General features: G+C 31.6%; 1 protein-coding gene across 1 annotated transcript in view; it reads right to left on the bottom strand.

Moving 5' to 3' along the window:
* The window catches only part of LOC129229745 (acetyl-CoA carboxylase-like), a 134,335-nt gene that overhangs the window by 66,960 nt on the left and 50,746 nt on the right, over positions 1 to 16,629 (bottom strand). Inside the window, exons 25-37 of the mRNA XM_054864114.1 lie at positions 16,400 to 16,522; positions 15,897 to 16,011; positions 15,496 to 15,509; positions 8,966 to 9,047; positions 8,818 to 8,874; positions 6,823 to 6,864; positions 5,540 to 5,677; positions 5,307 to 5,384; positions 3,954 to 4,043; positions 2,701 to 2,769; positions 2,525 to 2,616; positions 307 to 574; positions 86 to 226 (exon numbers count right to left, since the gene is read on the bottom strand). Of these exons, the coding sequence (XP_054720089.1) occupies positions 86 to 226; positions 307 to 574; positions 2,525 to 2,616; positions 2,701 to 2,769; positions 3,954 to 4,043; positions 5,307 to 5,384; positions 5,540 to 5,677; positions 6,823 to 6,864; positions 8,818 to 8,874; positions 8,966 to 9,047; positions 15,496 to 15,509; positions 15,897 to 16,011; positions 16,400 to 16,522 (1,309 nt within the window). The remainder of the gene's footprint in view (positions 1 to 85; positions 227 to 306; positions 575 to 2,524; positions 2,617 to 2,700; positions 2,770 to 3,953; positions 4,044 to 5,306; positions 5,385 to 5,539; positions 5,678 to 6,822; positions 6,865 to 8,817; positions 8,875 to 8,965; positions 9,048 to 15,495; positions 15,510 to 15,896; positions 16,012 to 16,399; positions 16,523 to 16,629) is intronic.

Raw genomic sequence — 16,629 nt, 5'->3', positions numbered from 1 at the left:
TCTAGAGTCAAACAAATAAGGTGACACAAAAGATTAATAGTTTTTTCTTCTTTTTTTAAAATTCAATAAATAAAAGTCTAATTACATCGTTTTCGCCAGGTAATCTTTTTCTTTCAACCAAATTTTGGCCTGCATCAAGTACAAGCTCTGTGTACTTCAACAATTGAGAAGGAACCTCAATTTCAGGGCGTCCAATGGTAAATTCTTCCCACAAACGAGCCAAGGACTGGAAGAAAAAAAAAACATAAGTAAATAATCATTTTAAAAATTTTAGCATCTAACAAAATAACAAACTTTAATCCTCACTTGCTGAAAAATGTCTGGAAAATCATAAACATATGTTGTTCCATTCGACTGTGCCTGAAAACGTTTCAACTGAAGATAATCTTTAGTTACATAAGGAACTGATATGGGAAGATCGTGAAGTGGACCCTGTTTGTGACCCCAGGCTTCAAACTTAGTAACTCCAGTACCAGGATCAGTAACTTCTTTGTACAGGTTCATATCCAAATAATATCCACTTTCATTAGACAAATATAAGCGGATTGGCATGCATTTTGCAGTAGGCGTGAGTCTAAAAAGCAAATGTATCAGATCAATTTAATTTTTAAAAAGTACATAAATTAACAAATGACAACCATTTACAACATTCCAAATAGAGTAATTGATCAATGTGTTAGGTAAAGGGTTTTCCTTACATGTTTGGAGCAAACTCACGGTTAAAAGAAAATAAGATAATAATTCTAAAAAGTTTTTAAAAATAAACGAGTTTGCTTGGAACATTTGTTTCAATTGAGGAAGTCCCCCCCCCCATACATGGAGGGAAAATTGGACTGCAGAAAGATAAAAACTTTTGGTTTTTACTGTTCAACATTTCCAAAATGTTAAAATTAATTTAGAATGTTTAGTGAAATTTAAGCAAGTCTCTTTTTAAAAACTTTATGTATGAAAATTACAACTGAGTTACTCAACATTAATTGATGAGTGTATGAAATATTTCACAAAAACCTTATGGTTTCCATGTAGTTTCAAATCATTTTTTCAATACTAGGAAAATCAGCATAAGCTCAGTATAGTTAAAGTCATTGTGATTATGCCCTCTGACAAAATAAACCATGTTACAGATTGAAAAACCTTTAGGCAATTGAATCTAAGAACAATAAATTACAGCCTATGTTGAAAACAACTCATAAGCAAAGAAGGGAAGAAAGGGATAAATTGGAAATATAGCAATAGCATCGTTGTAAAATCAGGTGAAAAAACAATTTCAGAAATACCTTGACTTTATTTGGAGGAACAGTTTTGAGACTCCTTAACAAAAAATGGCCTTCAGTATAATATGATATTCAGTACAAATTTATTTATTTGAAATCTCGTTTAACCAAAATTGATTTTTTTTCTTTAAGTAAATAAACAATACCACTTTCAATTCACCAACTTAAAGTACATACAATATGAGGGTCAGTCAATAAATAATGACACAGAGGCTATAAAACAGATTTTAATCGACATTCTTCAAAAATTCTGACTGATATTGTTTAAACACTTATCCCACTGGGAAATTAGAGGCATAATTAAGTGCTCATAAAAATCCTTTGGCTGCTGCTGGAACCAATTACGCATGCACTCCTTTACTTCATCGTCGAAGTGAAATCCTTGTCCCCGAAGTGCCTTCTTGAGTTTCTCAAAGATGTGGGATCACAAGGTGGGATCTGGACTATAAGGGGTTTGTTCAAGATTTCCCACTTAAATTTCCGTAAAAGTTCCTTTTTTGCATTGGCTGTATGTGGTCCTGGTAAACTCTCACATGCTGTCATCCTGTTGTATGACAACACTAGACCACGAACAGCCAACGCAAAAAAAGAACTACAACGGAAATTTAAGTGGGAAATCTTGAACCACCCTCTTATAGTCCAGATCTATCGCCATGTGATCCAACATCCTTGGGGAACTCAACAAAGGTACTTCGGGGACAACGATTTTGTTTGGACGATGAAGTAAAGGAGTGTGTGCGTAATTGGTGCCAGCAGCAAAAAGACTTTTATGAGCATGGAATTATGCAACTAATTTCTCAGTGGGTTTAAACAATTTCGGTCAGTATTTTTAACGAATGTTGAATAAAATCTGTTTTGTAGCCTCTGTCTCGTTATTTATTGACTGCCCCTAATGTTATAAAATCTGGATTGCATTTTCGGATTTGTACAACACTTATGAAACAAGTTGATTGCTTATAATTAAAGCAATATACAATTAAAACTGAACTTTACATTTAGCATTTGTTTTGCACATGTACACACATTAAAATACAGATTTAAAGTTTCTGCGGACAATTAATGGCCATTTTTAAATCCCCTCCTTTACCAGAAGTTTTTGATTAACCAAAGAGTTCCTAGCTCCAATCTGCAATCACTTTGGTTAATTGAGGTTTTACTGTACTTGTTAAACATTACTGAATCATAGAAGCGCAATTTATTGAAAAAAAAATATTTTGTGATTTTTTTTTTTTTTTTTTTTGACAATTTACCTGATAGTCATTTTCAGCTCAGCTTGTAGCACACGTAGTTTCCAAAGTCTAGGCCCATATCTCATCACCATTGCACGAACATTTTCAGCAATCTAAACGAGGAAACAAATGCCATGTTACTGCATGCAAAAAAAGAAAATGAACAAAAACACAAAATATATATACTCAGAGCTTACTTTGGAAACATCCATAGTCACTTTCGGTACAAAGTTCAAAAAAATGTGATTGCAGTCAGATCTCTTTGCCTGAAAAAGCATTTATTAATACATTAAAATAATGCACAATAAAAAGAATTCAAACTTAACATGATTGATTTAGTTTATTCAAGTTTAAAAAAAATATTAGCACATTTTTTTAAAAATTAAACAACTTTCCTCCAAGAAAATTTTTTTCCAAACATCATTTCAAAAATTTGTGGATTAGTGAGAAATTATAGTTTAAATAATCCTGAAAGCTTCAGTCAAAGACTAAAATTATTTCCTACATGAAATTTAATAAACATTCCAAAATGTTCATTAAAAAAATTTAATTTGTGACTATTGCACTTTTGGAACAGCATTAATCATAGATTTACTACTCATTGTTAGAAGGGTTCCATTTTATGTGGGGAAAAATATCTGCTTCATAATAACTAATCAAATAAAGACTTTTTTTTTTAAAATCATTAGAGATTAATCAATAGTCAATTCAATATTCGTAATTTTAGTCAAACATGAAAACCATAAAGATATTTAAGGGGTTACAGTACCTCAAAGATGATTAAACTATCAAAAAAAATTTTATTGCTCATTTAAAAACTAAAGATTATTCCAAACACAGGGAGAAAGTTGCATCACTTTAGTTCAAATATTCAAAAAAAAATTTTTTTTTTTTTTTTTGCATTTTCATGTCATTAGAATCCCTAAGGATTTTTTTTTTAATTAAAGATACAGCTTTAAAGTAATATTTTTCACAATCAGGATAATATATTTCACACCTGTGCATTGGATAAGCATTTTATAAATTACTAAAATGTTAAGCGCATGTTATAGATTTAAAAACCAATTTTTATTTTTTTTTAATTACGGTTTTTTACATAATTAATCACAGAAAATTTTTCAATAAATACACAAGCAAATGAATGCACAGATTTTTAGATTATTATTGTGATTATTTAACAAAAAACTTTTTTTTATAAGTACAAAAACAAAAAAGCCTTAAAAATTTTAAAAATTGAAAATATCTTAATTTTTTTTAATTTTTAAAAAAGTGGGCAGTATTTTAAAATATTGATTGCAAAAAAAGTATGCATGTTATGGTTTTAAAGAAAAACAAAATTTTCTTAAATAAAAAAAAAGTTAGGCAATGTGACCTTATAAGACCATCAATTTTCAAAATCAATAAAACGATGTTTTAAAACTTTTAACCTATCCCCCCCCCCCATAAATACCTGTGGGTGAGTAAATGCAACTTCCAACTCATCCATGGCTTCTAGAAGCAGTCTTTCACCTTCATTTTGAAGATATTCATAAGAAGCTTCCTGGAGAAAAAAATATACATTGTGTACACATGAACACACTTGAACATAAAATTGAAAACTATCATCAAACTCAATTCAATTTTTTTGAATAATTTTCCATGTATACTAGGCTATGAAGTTATGACAGATAAAAATCATTGTCTTTTGCACATAATAATAAATAACAAATTGACTGTGATAAAGGCTATGTTTCATCAAATAATTAGTATTTGTATTTCAAATATCAGTATGTTTCTCTTTTATGTTGTCACCTTTTTTGAAAGATTAAAATACACCTTACGGATAACAAAGTATTAAGTGTGTTGAAATTTGGTGTAAAACTCTTTATACAGGATGATCAAAAACATTTTGATAAAAAAGAAAACAAAAAATTGTTGTTCATTCCGAAAATGCAGGCAGAACTGAATTTTTATGAGAAAGAGTGAGCTTTAAGCATGTCCTTTATGTGATCAAAATTATGGAACAATTGAAAACAAACTTCGTTAGAAATTCAAAATAAAAAGTGTACCATTGCAAATGTATGATAACCATTAGCCACTAGCGCCGACTCCATGGGGCTTGGAGGGAATCACTCCCTCCCCCCCCCCCCCCAATAATTTGCGTTTGCGAGTGTCATTTTTAAGAGGGAATGGTGAGTGCTTTTGCTTGAGGAGTACTTTATGGGAAGACAAATTTCTTTTTGCTTAACAAGTGTCATTGAGAATTGTGATATTTGAGAAATTTGCAGGCCTTTGTAAAACTAAATATTAAGGAAAAGACTCTACATATTTAATATACTAAAAGGTGTTCTTGTCCATCTAGACTTATCTTTTCAGCATTTAACAGGACTACCTTGAGGTGCGCCAAATACGAGGGGACTTACAAGGGGCATTTTCAATAACATCACTTCCAAAAACTTTCCAGGGGAGAGCCTCTGTTCCTTAACATCATCGAACATGGTATTAAGAGCATTTTTGAAACTACAATTTTGAAAAAGAAGAAAATAAAATATGTAAACTGGCATTTTCAAGGGACAAAAAACTGATCCTTTTTTTGGGGGGGGGGGAGGCTCCTCTGGATTGCCATTGCATACTCCCTCAGACTCTCAAAGACATTTAGCCCCCCCCCCCCCAATAGTTTTTGCACATCGGTGCTCCAGGCATATGAACTAAAAAAGCTGAAGAGACCTGTTTTGAAAAATAGCATAAAATTCTTTTGTTCAGGATTGCAAAAAGAATAAAAGAAAAATATACATGAATTAATACAACAAAAACATAATCTTACCTTGGTGACTAAATCTGAATGCCTGATGATACAACGTATGAAAAATCTATAATCCGTTACCTCTTGACCTTTGGCTACCTATGAAGGCAAAAATCAATTAAGCATGAATAATTATATATATATATATATATATATATATATATATATATATATATATATATATATATATATATATATATATATATATATATATATATTAAACACAACTCAACTTTTAAGTGATTTGAAATTACCTTAGCTTTTCCTAAGTATAAATGCATTTTTTGATTGGCAGTAGGAACGGCTTCTAAATTGTAATTTTGTAAACGATTAATTTCCAGTTGAAAAGCCAATGCAGGTTCAAGATGTCTATAAATGCGATCTTCTTGGAACTAAAAATATTAGGTAAATTTATAATTCTAATTTCTATTTCAAATATATAAATATATACATAGCTATATACATACAATCATGCCACCTGAAGATAATATGTATAATATAGAGGCTCTTTAAATCGAATCAACAGGAAAAGAAAATCGAATAAAATGTTGATAGAATTGAGTGTCGAAATACTGCATATGTGTGCTTGATAGTTGTCACTAATGCTGTCTCTCTCAAGGAGGATACAGCTTCTGGTTTGGGTAGGGAGGGGGGGGTCCAAAGCTCCCTGGATAACCACCCCGCTCAAAAATCACTTTCAGAGCTAAAATGGGGCTTTCAAAAGACCTTTTTTGACATACTGTCCCAAAAATACAATTTTTGGCGATATTTCGTCAATCAAGAGCGAGTCATACCCCCCCCCCCTCTCAAAATCCAAGCCTGGCTTCCCGAAAATTCAAGGAACTTTGCCCTGCAGAGAGGAGAAACCTGCACCAAGTTGTGCAAAGCATTCTTCCCTCTTCAGTGCATGTTACAGGTGATACTATCAAGTCAGAATACCTGGAGTGTACATCTGAGCTGCTAAGTTGGTTTCCCACCACACAACTAAGTGATTTTAACACTGATGTATAAAAAAATGGTTAAAAAGTCCCTCCCCATCCTCAAAGAAAACTCGACTTAGTTCAAGTTACGTATGAGGCAGTGAGAAGCAAAGGGATGCAATTGGACTATTTTAAGTTTCGAGTAAAACACGTTTAAAGATCAGATCTTAGGTAGGCTTTCATTGAAATTTTTTTCTAAATCATGTTATACAGCAGCACCTACCAGGGCTACTAGTACAATCTCTTGCCCCAAGACAAAGGAGAGTTTCACCTACCATTTGTATTGGCTATCTCCAAATTTTTAATTTTGCCACTTGCATCCCTTTGCTTTTCACTACTTCATATTATCATATTATATTGTAAATGAAACTACAAGATTCATTTACAGTTTCCTATCACCACAAATTTTGCACTACGGGATGTATTATTTGAAATTGTAATTAATAATCATGCAATGTTATCAATTGATCTTCACAAGTACTTTTTAACTTTTTTAATAAAGTTAATGCAGTATTTTTAACAAGCAAATATAGAGAAGGAAAAAAACCCTCACTTACATTATCCCTTGCTCTATATGTGAAGTATTTTGGAAAGCGATGCTGGAAGAAAAGAAAACAATTTCAAGGAAAATATTTAACCTACAAAAATGAACACTATAAACATTTCATTGAAGCATTTCAAGTAAAAATTTTTATTGAATATGGTTTAGAAAAAGTAATGAAAATATTCATAGAGGAAAGTTATATTGATTGTTAACTACTAAAAGTGTATCAATACTTATAAACTTTTGGAGTAGCATTTGCATGCAAAGTGGAACCTTGCTTATCAAAAAGTGTAAACTGAATTCAGTTTCATTGTTATTTTTTTTCCAGTAAATTAATTATCACTTTAAAACCATCAGGGGAGCAAGCCCTGTTACAAACATCAAGTTATCCACACGTTTCTACCACTTGTGCTATTTTCCTCCTTTAAAGTAAACTTTTAGAACATCCAGGGCCGGATATGGAAGTGTGGAGGCAACGAAGGAGTGGAGGCCCCTAATCAGGGTTCGAAAAGATCATCATATTTTCGAAAATATCCGATACTTTGATATATATCCGAATATTTTGATATATAGGTATATATCCGATATTTTTGATCAGCACTTTATTCTTCTTTACTAATAATAAAGCTGAAAGTCTCTCTGGCTGGATGTCCGGAGGATGTCTGTGATGCGCATAGCGCCTAGACCGTTCGGCCGATTTTCAGGAAATTTGGCACAAAGTTAGTTTGTAGCATGGGGGTGTGCACCTCGAAGCGATTTTTCGAAAATTCGATTTTGTTTTTCTTCTATTCCAATTTTAAGAACATTTTCTGGAGCAAAATTATCATAAGATGGACGAGTAAATTACGAAATTATCATGACGTGCAATGGGAGAGCCAATAAACATAGCCAATTGGCGAGAAATTCGTCATCCATAATTTTATAAATATACAGGCGAACCAAATGACCTTTTAATTTTCAACTACGGGCAAAGCCGTGCGGGTATCACTAGTAGTAAATACATCCTCAAGTTAATGCTATTTATTTTATTATTATTACTATTATAATTTATAGACTTAAAATTACTGTTTCTTATTTATATCTAAACATACATTTCATTTTAAAAGTTATGTACTTTTAAGGTCATTTTATATGATATTTACAATACATTATCTCTTTAAACTCATAGATACAAATTACAAATTAAATAAATTAAAAATATATATATATTGCCACTGAAATGCTCGATCAAATAAAAAATTGATAGTAAATGGATACTTGCAATCAGGGCTTTCAGATATATTGATAATAATATTATTTTTGTGCAAGCATTCTTTGTAGAAATACAAAAAAAAAAGTCTGGGAGAAAAAAAAGGTAAAATTTGCTGACTCGTGAAAGAATATTTTGTAAAAATTTTATTGTGGGGGCCCCTTTGTTGTGGAGGCCCCAGGGCAGTAGCCCCGCCTGCCTCCCCCTAAATCCAGCCTTGGGAACATCGTAGATAACTTTATCTTTTGAAATGCAATTAAATTGGAAAGTCAAGTTTTGTTTCCTTAAGTTTTATAACCATGTATGTATGTTCAATTAATTGAATGCCTTTACATCCAAAATCTCACATTGCTTTGCCTTGAAAAGGGGTTGCTTTAAACCCCAAAACATGTGTCTGCAATAAATTGCGGTTATTTATGATTTATCTCTGCATTGTTTATTACTGTTACTGTGTAACACAAAGGCAGTTATTCACTTCATAAACATAATAATGCATTAGACAAGACAAATTTTAAACTTGGATGTAAGCTAAATGTATGAAAATCCTCTGCAGTCTAGAAATAGCTACACCCAGTTCACTCATACAAAACGATAAAACAATAATTTTTCTCCAAATTTTAAATAAGTACAAAAGTAACTTTAAAGCCAGTACAATCAACATAAAAACTCATTGACACCTTATGTTTGTTTATTGTTATAAACAAGAAAAAAAAATTTAAACAAAGTTTGAACAAATGAAAGTAATGAAATAGGTTTTACCTTACGCAAAACAATAAAAGTTATTCGTCGAATTTTCTTTTTCGTAAAGACTTCTAACTGAAAATTTAAAAAAAGCAAATAAATGAAGTGCTAACACAGTTATTTTGCTTAATATTTCCTGTCAAGTGCATTCAAAAATGAATCATACATTTTTTAAGCAGAACTTCAAAAATATTTCACTATACTGCATATCTTCCATGTTGGGCATTAAAACAGCAACGTTCATGATGCTGCGATTTCCATTCTAGAAAAAAGCAATGAAGAACAGTATTAAGATAAGGTGACATAAAAAATGATGTATCATAGAACCTTTTTATCAAAGTGCTTTATTATTCCTTCATAACACGAAATCTTCTTTTAAAATATTTCCATTTTAGTCAAGAGAGTTATCATTTTCGTTCCACATTTTGTCCAAAGGTAAAACCGCAGTAATACATAAAAGAAATTGTCTTATTGGAAAGTATTAGAAAAATACCAAATAATTTCCACAGTTGAGGTAAATTTATCCGAGTAGAAAATTTGGCATAGAAACTAGGGAGGCGGCTTTCAAAATCAGTATCAACAAATAAAATATCCCCCCCCCTCCCACAAACACACAAAAAATTCAATGTCATGTACTAAAAAATTAACTAAGAAATAAAAACTAGTTAACATGAAGACATTTTAAAAAACAAATTAAGAATCGCTTTCCTTCGTATTGGAACATTTTTTTCCACAAAACTAAATTTTTTTTTCTAAAAAAATCACAAAAATTAGTAATCCTTTTATATTATTTCTGTAGCCTGTTTTTTGTTTCTACGCGAGGTCTTCCTCAATTCTTGATCGATTTCTTTGATTTACACCTTTTTTTAAAGCTTATCGTGCAGGCTACTGACAAAAAATAGACCCACGGTCTAAAAAAAACTTTCTCTCAAAAAAACCTGTTTTAAAGAACGAGAATGAGGTTTTCGGTTAAATTTATAACTTTAACTTGCACTGTGACCGACAGAGCTGAATAGCTTGATCGGCAGAGCGTTCAACTGGTAACCAAGAGAATGCGTGTTCGGGCCCATGTCCGGACAATCTGCATCAAACAATTAGAGAAATACCGCGTATTACATGAATGCATAATAACAATGAATAACAAATATGAGGGAATAGAATAGATTTTTTTTTTTTTTTTTTAAAGCTTTGGCTCCGGTAAGAAGATTAAAGCATAATGTAAGCGAATATAAGTACCAGGTTTGAGATTTCAGACTACAATAGAATTGTTTTTTATTCAGAAACAAATAATAAATCGTACATTTAAATATAGATTCTTTTAATGAGTTTTTGACTTTTTTTATTAAAAAAAAAATACTACCTCAATTTGAAGGGTAAATTTTTTTTTTCTTCTTTTTGCAAAAAACAAATAGCGTATCACATTTTTTCTACATTCGAAAAGCTTCGCTTAAAAAAGAACTTAGTTCAAATTATTTTGTATTTTAATCGAGCTGTTAAATGATCAACACGTGCTGCCATCTAAGCTATAACGGTTCAAGCTGCCTGCAATAACAAATTAAAAATTTTCAAAAATAAAAATACTTCTCTTCAATATCTTATCTTATATATTATTTCTGTGGATTATTTTTTCTGTTAGTATGCGAGATCTTTCTTATCTCTTGAAGAAATTCCCCCCTCATTTTAAAACTTAGTTTTGGGAAACGCCCCTTGCTCTTGCAAAACCTTGATGCAGCCTGTAGTTCTTAGGCAGATTTTTCTTAAAGCAAAGTTCTAATACATTTTTTTTAAATCTTATATCTTTAAACTAGCAATTCTTGTGGGTATGTATATATTTCTTATCTCGGAAACGGCTCTAACGATTTCGGAGAAATTTTGGATTTAATTGTAGTTTAGCATTCTAAGTTCATCTACATCAGTGTTTTTTCTGTAAAAGCACGATTTTTTTTACAAAAAACAGTTTTTTAATATCAAGTCTAATCAAGTTAAGCCTTGAAGTAAACTGTGAATTGACGCATCAGGCAGACGATTTGCAACCATAACAATGAAAATATGTCTCTTCTCGCTTTAAAATTTTAAACTTGCTTAGGGTTGCCAGGCTTGGCTGATATTAGCCACTTTGGCTCATTTCAATCACACTTGACTAAAAACAAATTCAAAAGCACTATGTAAGTCAATGTAAGGCTTTTTTTTTCTTTTGTAAGCAAATCTATTGCTTGACCGTCTTGTTTTATTTATTTATATCCTTTTTTACACATATTTTTTTTAAATCACGCATCTAAATTTTATTTCGAAAAAACATATGTCTAGAGACTTTATGTTTTGTTAAGAGAGTTGTTATCATTTGTTGGAATGGTCCGTGGATCATCAGTTTTGATGGATATCATGCTCTATGTAGCATTTTCTGGCGTAAAGTGACCAACTACACTAAAATTACTTATTCAAAAAGAAATTCTCGATAGGGATAAAATCGTAAAATACATCATAGTATGAAAGGAAGTATTCAGTTAAAAACCGATTTCACCATAGCAAAACTGGCTCCAAGGTCAAAATATTTTAATTACCGACAAGAAAATTGTATAGCGGAAACAAATGTAACAGATAGTTTAAAACATAATGTTGATTTAATTACATTCAAAATCTTCTTTGTTTGATACTTAAGTGTTATAAGAAGGTCGAGTGCTTAATATTTTGTTAACGTGAAGCTTTTCAAGTGTATTTGGAAAAATATTGAACCTTAAAAAAACACGAGTTGACAAAAAAATAATTATTTTGAAGCCGAGCTAGGCTCGGTCGTCCAGGTACTAAAGCTTAAAAGCACTGGACTTAGTTGTTCGGTTAAATTGATAAGTTTTATTCGGTAGAACGTTCGGCTATAAACTATCTGAACTTCGGGCAAACTCGGGCTGTCCGACATAATAGCAAATTTAGATTAAGATTACCCATTACATGTACTCCCATAACATACAACATATAACACACGTAATAAAATAAATGCGATGGGAATGCTACTTGGTGTTTTGACTCCTTTATGCAGACTACAGTTATCATTCAGATAAGTTGACTGTTAGTCAACAGGTGTTCTTCCTTTTTTTTTAAAAAGCTTTGACTCCATCCAGACCACTAAGCATAATGTAAGCATAAAAAAAGTATTAGATTTACATCAAAGGAATCCTTTTTGTGCAGAAAAATATTTTCATTGTATACTGAAATGTAGATTTTTCTAATAGCAGTGTTCGACCTTTTGTACAAATAAAAAAATACTACGCCAAATTGAAACTACGAGTTTCACCCAGTAAACCTTTAATTATTTATTTGAATACAATATAAAATATTAAAATTATCATCAACTTCATTAGTAAGAAATTATTTGCTACTCCTCTGCTTTCGGCTGAAAAAAAAATATTTTGCCCATGCGTTCTAAAAATTACACTTAAAAAACGGACTCAGTTCAACTGGTTTTGGTTTTGAATTTTAAGTGTTCGATTAAAAGAAAAACATGTGCGGGCATTTAAGCTGTATCGGTTAAAGCAGCCTGCTATGGGAAATAGTTCAATATTCAAAAATAAAAACACTTATTTTCAATCTAATTTATTACTTCTCCAGAATGTTTGTTTCAATCGCTACGTGAGATCTTCCTCATTCTTTACTCAAATTCCATGTTTTATGAATAATTTTAAATCGTATTATGCTGGCTAATGACAAAACAGACCCATGATCTTATTTTTTTTTTTCGGCAAACAACTTTTTTGCTGTTTTTTTATTACGAATTCCTTCAATGAATAGCATTCAAAAAGGAAGGCGCTAGGTTTATAGGAGTGTCATGCTGTTAATCAAAATGGCTCTAGTTCGAATCCGTGCCAATAAATATTTCTTTAATGTTTTTTTTTTCTGTCAGATGCTTACATGGGCAGGACTGTATTTGCCACAACCTGTTTTTTCACATGCACAATTACTGCTTTTTCGCGAGTCACTCAGCCACACTTTTAATAATATTTATGTTTGCATTGAAAATACGTACAACCAAAACGTGAACGATGATCAAATTATCACAATGTTGTATTTAACGAGGTTTTGTTACAGATGTCTTCAAATTACATGCCTTCTCTTATACGCTTAATTTTTTCCATTTTACTTTTTTTAGTTCTTTTTCATAACGTTCTTTCTTTGAAATTTTTAAAGAGCAAAATGCCTTATGAAACGATTTGAAGCACAGTGCGGATTTCCGCACGGGTCGACTAGTTGTATATACTACTGCTAAAATATATTCCAATTAAAAATCAAAGAACATTCAGCAGCAAATTAAACTAAAATGAAGCAAAGTTATGATTTGATATGATTAGGTAATTCAGGTAAATAACTTATAAGACACATTTAGTTTAAAATTCAAAGAACAGAGTTTAAAAATTGAAGTAAATGATCTTACAATCAATTTTTACTTCCTTTGCAATTTCCAAGAAGATGATGAAGCAAACTATATGATCGTGTGTAAAAATCATGTTTCATACTCTATAATGTAGTGGTTGATACTGCTGAGCCAGGAGATGGCAGATGAACTGGAAGTGAAAACAGAAATATAGGATCAGCGAGAATAGCCAAGCTGTAAAGATTTGACTGCTTGTGCATTTTAGCTTGTTTGTACCTTTTACAAAATGAAGTGTTCTGTTTCCACTTCCAGCTAATCCGCCATTTTTTCGTGGCACAGCTATACATCCTAAAATATTATATAACTAGCTGCATTGCCTGGCTTTTCACGGTCTACCTCGAAAATAAAAGTTCTGCCAGGTGAGGCATGTTCAACAATCAGACTTCAATTAGAAAAAATAAAAATATTGTGAATTTCCCTTCAAAATAATCATTCTTAAAGAAAGAAAAGGTAAATCAAAAATTCCCAAATAAATTAAATGCAACACCTAAAATCCAAAAGAAAAAAGAAAGAAGATTAATCTCTACATAATAATCAAAAAGGGAAATTTTTACCTCAAAATGAAAACAAAACTTTATTCAGTCACAGCCGAGAAAAAAAAAGTGCAACCTTCTGAACGCTAATTTAAAATGAGAGCGCGCAAACGATAATTTTCCGATTCAAAATTTCTGTTCCATTAGGCTTAGCAGTGCTTTTTAGTTTTCTCCCGGTGATTTTACAGTTTTTTTTTTAATTTGAAGGAAATGAGTGAATTCTATGGATGTTTTTAGCGGGCTTTTGAATGGGGCCAAAATCAAACTGATCGGATAATTATTTCAGGTAGAAAGAGCCATTTAATGATTTTTGGGTCTTAAAATTAAAATTCTAATGGTTCGGTATTTTTTTGGCATTTGAAAACCCCCCTACGTCCCCTTCTTGGATGCCCGAATACCTCCCTGCCAAATTTGGTCGAGATCCGACGTAAACTGTGGATTTGTATAGGGAACATACATATATCCACACACATATATATACATTCTTTGTTTTATTCATAAAGATTTAAAATACCATTATGTTTCTACTAGAGACAGGGCCACAGAGAGCTGAACCCGGGCTCCAGGGCAAAATAGGGACTTGTGGGCTCCACTCCAACCACTAAAAAAAAAAAAAGAAAAATCCTGTTCATCGCCCTCACCTCTTATTTACATTTCAGTTTTCTCTGTTGCGCCTTCTTTTCTGCGACACCTGCTTCATAGTAATCTTAGGCATCATATCATGAATCAGTGTAGAGTGGAGAAACGGAATCGTATTTGGTAGTTATTCTTCGTAAAAAAGCTGGTTAAATTTTAAAAAAAAAGCTGACCACACTTATGTTAAACAAGCATCTCGACCTCGACACTTTCAAAATTCTTGAAGTCATTCATTTGTTTTTCAAATGTGTGTGTAACAAGAGAGAGAGGGTCTACATTTTTCTTGGGGAGGGGACTGGGACTGTCATTACTAGAATCGCACAATCAAATTTAGAGAATTGCATTGAGAGGGGAAAGATAAATAACCATATGAACCTACAATTGTAAGTGTAACATTAGCAAAGGTCCTCCTCCCCAGAAAATTTTCGAAACTTAAGTTCTAAAATTACAGTTTATATGAACACTGGTAATGTTAGGAGGAGGAGAGGTTCAGGGACGTTTATGAAGGGTTAAAGCTTGTAGGCTTTGCCTTTGAAATTTCTCGAAATTAAAGTCCTAAAAATGAAGTTTTTGACGATTTTTAACGAGAGGGAGGGGTGGGGGAAGAGAAAGAGGATCGGGGATGCTCTCTAATTTTTCAAGAATGAAAATGAAATATCCTAAAAATGCTAATAACAAACCATCTTTGCTAAAGTTTTGGAAACAGAGGAGGTTCAAGCAACCTTTTGAATTATAGGTCCTGAAAACGCAATTATAAGTCCACTTTGTAAACATTAGGGAAAAGATTTTGATACGAAGCCTCTCCCTAGGAAGTTTTCCAGAATTGAAAATCCAAGAACGAAATCTTAGACGAGTTTTTATGATGTGGAGGGAGAGAGGATTGGAGGGATTCTCAAAGAATTTTTTGGAAATTTAAGTCTCAAAAACATAATAGTAAATTGTCTTTGATGACAAGGAGAAAAGTTGGAGAACCCGGAATTTCTCTTGAAATTTTTAAGTCCTAAAAATAAAGTTTTATATGATCTTTAATTATGTGACAAGCTCAGTAGGCACTCCTCTGAAATTGTTTTTTGATTTTAAAATCCTAAAAACCCATGTTGGTACTCTTTATAGTCTGCCTCAGTAGCAAAAGCACATAAAAAGATAAATAAATAAAGAAAATAAAAATACTATATAGTTAAAGTTGAAGTTTTCTTTCCTACTAAGTTCAGTAGCTATAAGATTTGAAATACAGTGTAACTTCGATATAACAATACCGGATTTAACGATTTGCTCAATTTAATGATACATTTCACTGGTCGGGATTTGAGTGCATTGAATATCAATGCTCCTCAAATAAAGGATATCCTTGATTTAACAATAACTTTTCTAGTCCCTTGACAATCGTTAAAACGAGGTTATACTGTACTATATTCGAAATACATTTAAATATTCTGTTTATTTTTTTTTTCAAAACTAGCCCTTAAATGTCACATTAAGAATTTAAATTTGCATGCTTTAGTTACCGAATAATTTTCTGACGCTGATAAATTATCACCTTCTTCTTCACTGGTGTTATTATCATACATTTTTTGTGACCACTCCGCCATTTCAAAGACTTCAACTAAACTTTCAAAGTCACTGTAAATACAAATGACATAGTTAATTTCAAATTATGATAAAATTCAAAACTAATAATGGCACAGAATTATAGAACAAATACATTCACAAAAAAATTATTAAACCAAAAAAAAAAAAAAAACAACCACACAACACTAAAACAAAAGAGAATTTTTCAAATACAATATCATAATCATGTCAGCTAAATTTGCAATACCTACTGTAAATAAAAACATATGTACATACATATACACATAAATACCTTAATGTACGGAACCTAACGTGTACTGAATACTTTAACTGAAAAGCATTGCAAGGAACAAATTAACAGAAGCATTACTGGAATTAAAATATAGAAACACAAATGTACTAGTTTTTCCAATAATTAAAACGTGTATAAGAAAATTACCTTTCAAAGGAAGAAAAGCTATTAAATGCTGCCAAAAGACCCAAACGGTTCGCATTTTCATAAGAGTCTTTAGCATCCCAAGTGGACAACAATGCCTCCTTGCTTTCTAAATTACATGCAGCCCTAGAATGGAATGAATACATCATTCACTATAGTAAATAAATAAAGCATGTGAAATGAAAAATAACTGCATTTTTCAGGATTCGTATTAACCCACCCACCACATACGA

The sequence above is a fragment of the Uloborus diversus genome, chromosome 9, assembly GCF_026930045.1.
Source record: "Uloborus diversus isolate 005 chromosome 9, Udiv.v.3.1, whole genome shotgun sequence".
Classification (NCBI taxonomy): Eukaryota; Metazoa; Arthropoda; class Arachnida; order Araneae; family Uloboridae; genus Uloborus; species Uloborus diversus.
This window is presented reverse-complemented; position numbering and strand designations above follow the sequence as displayed.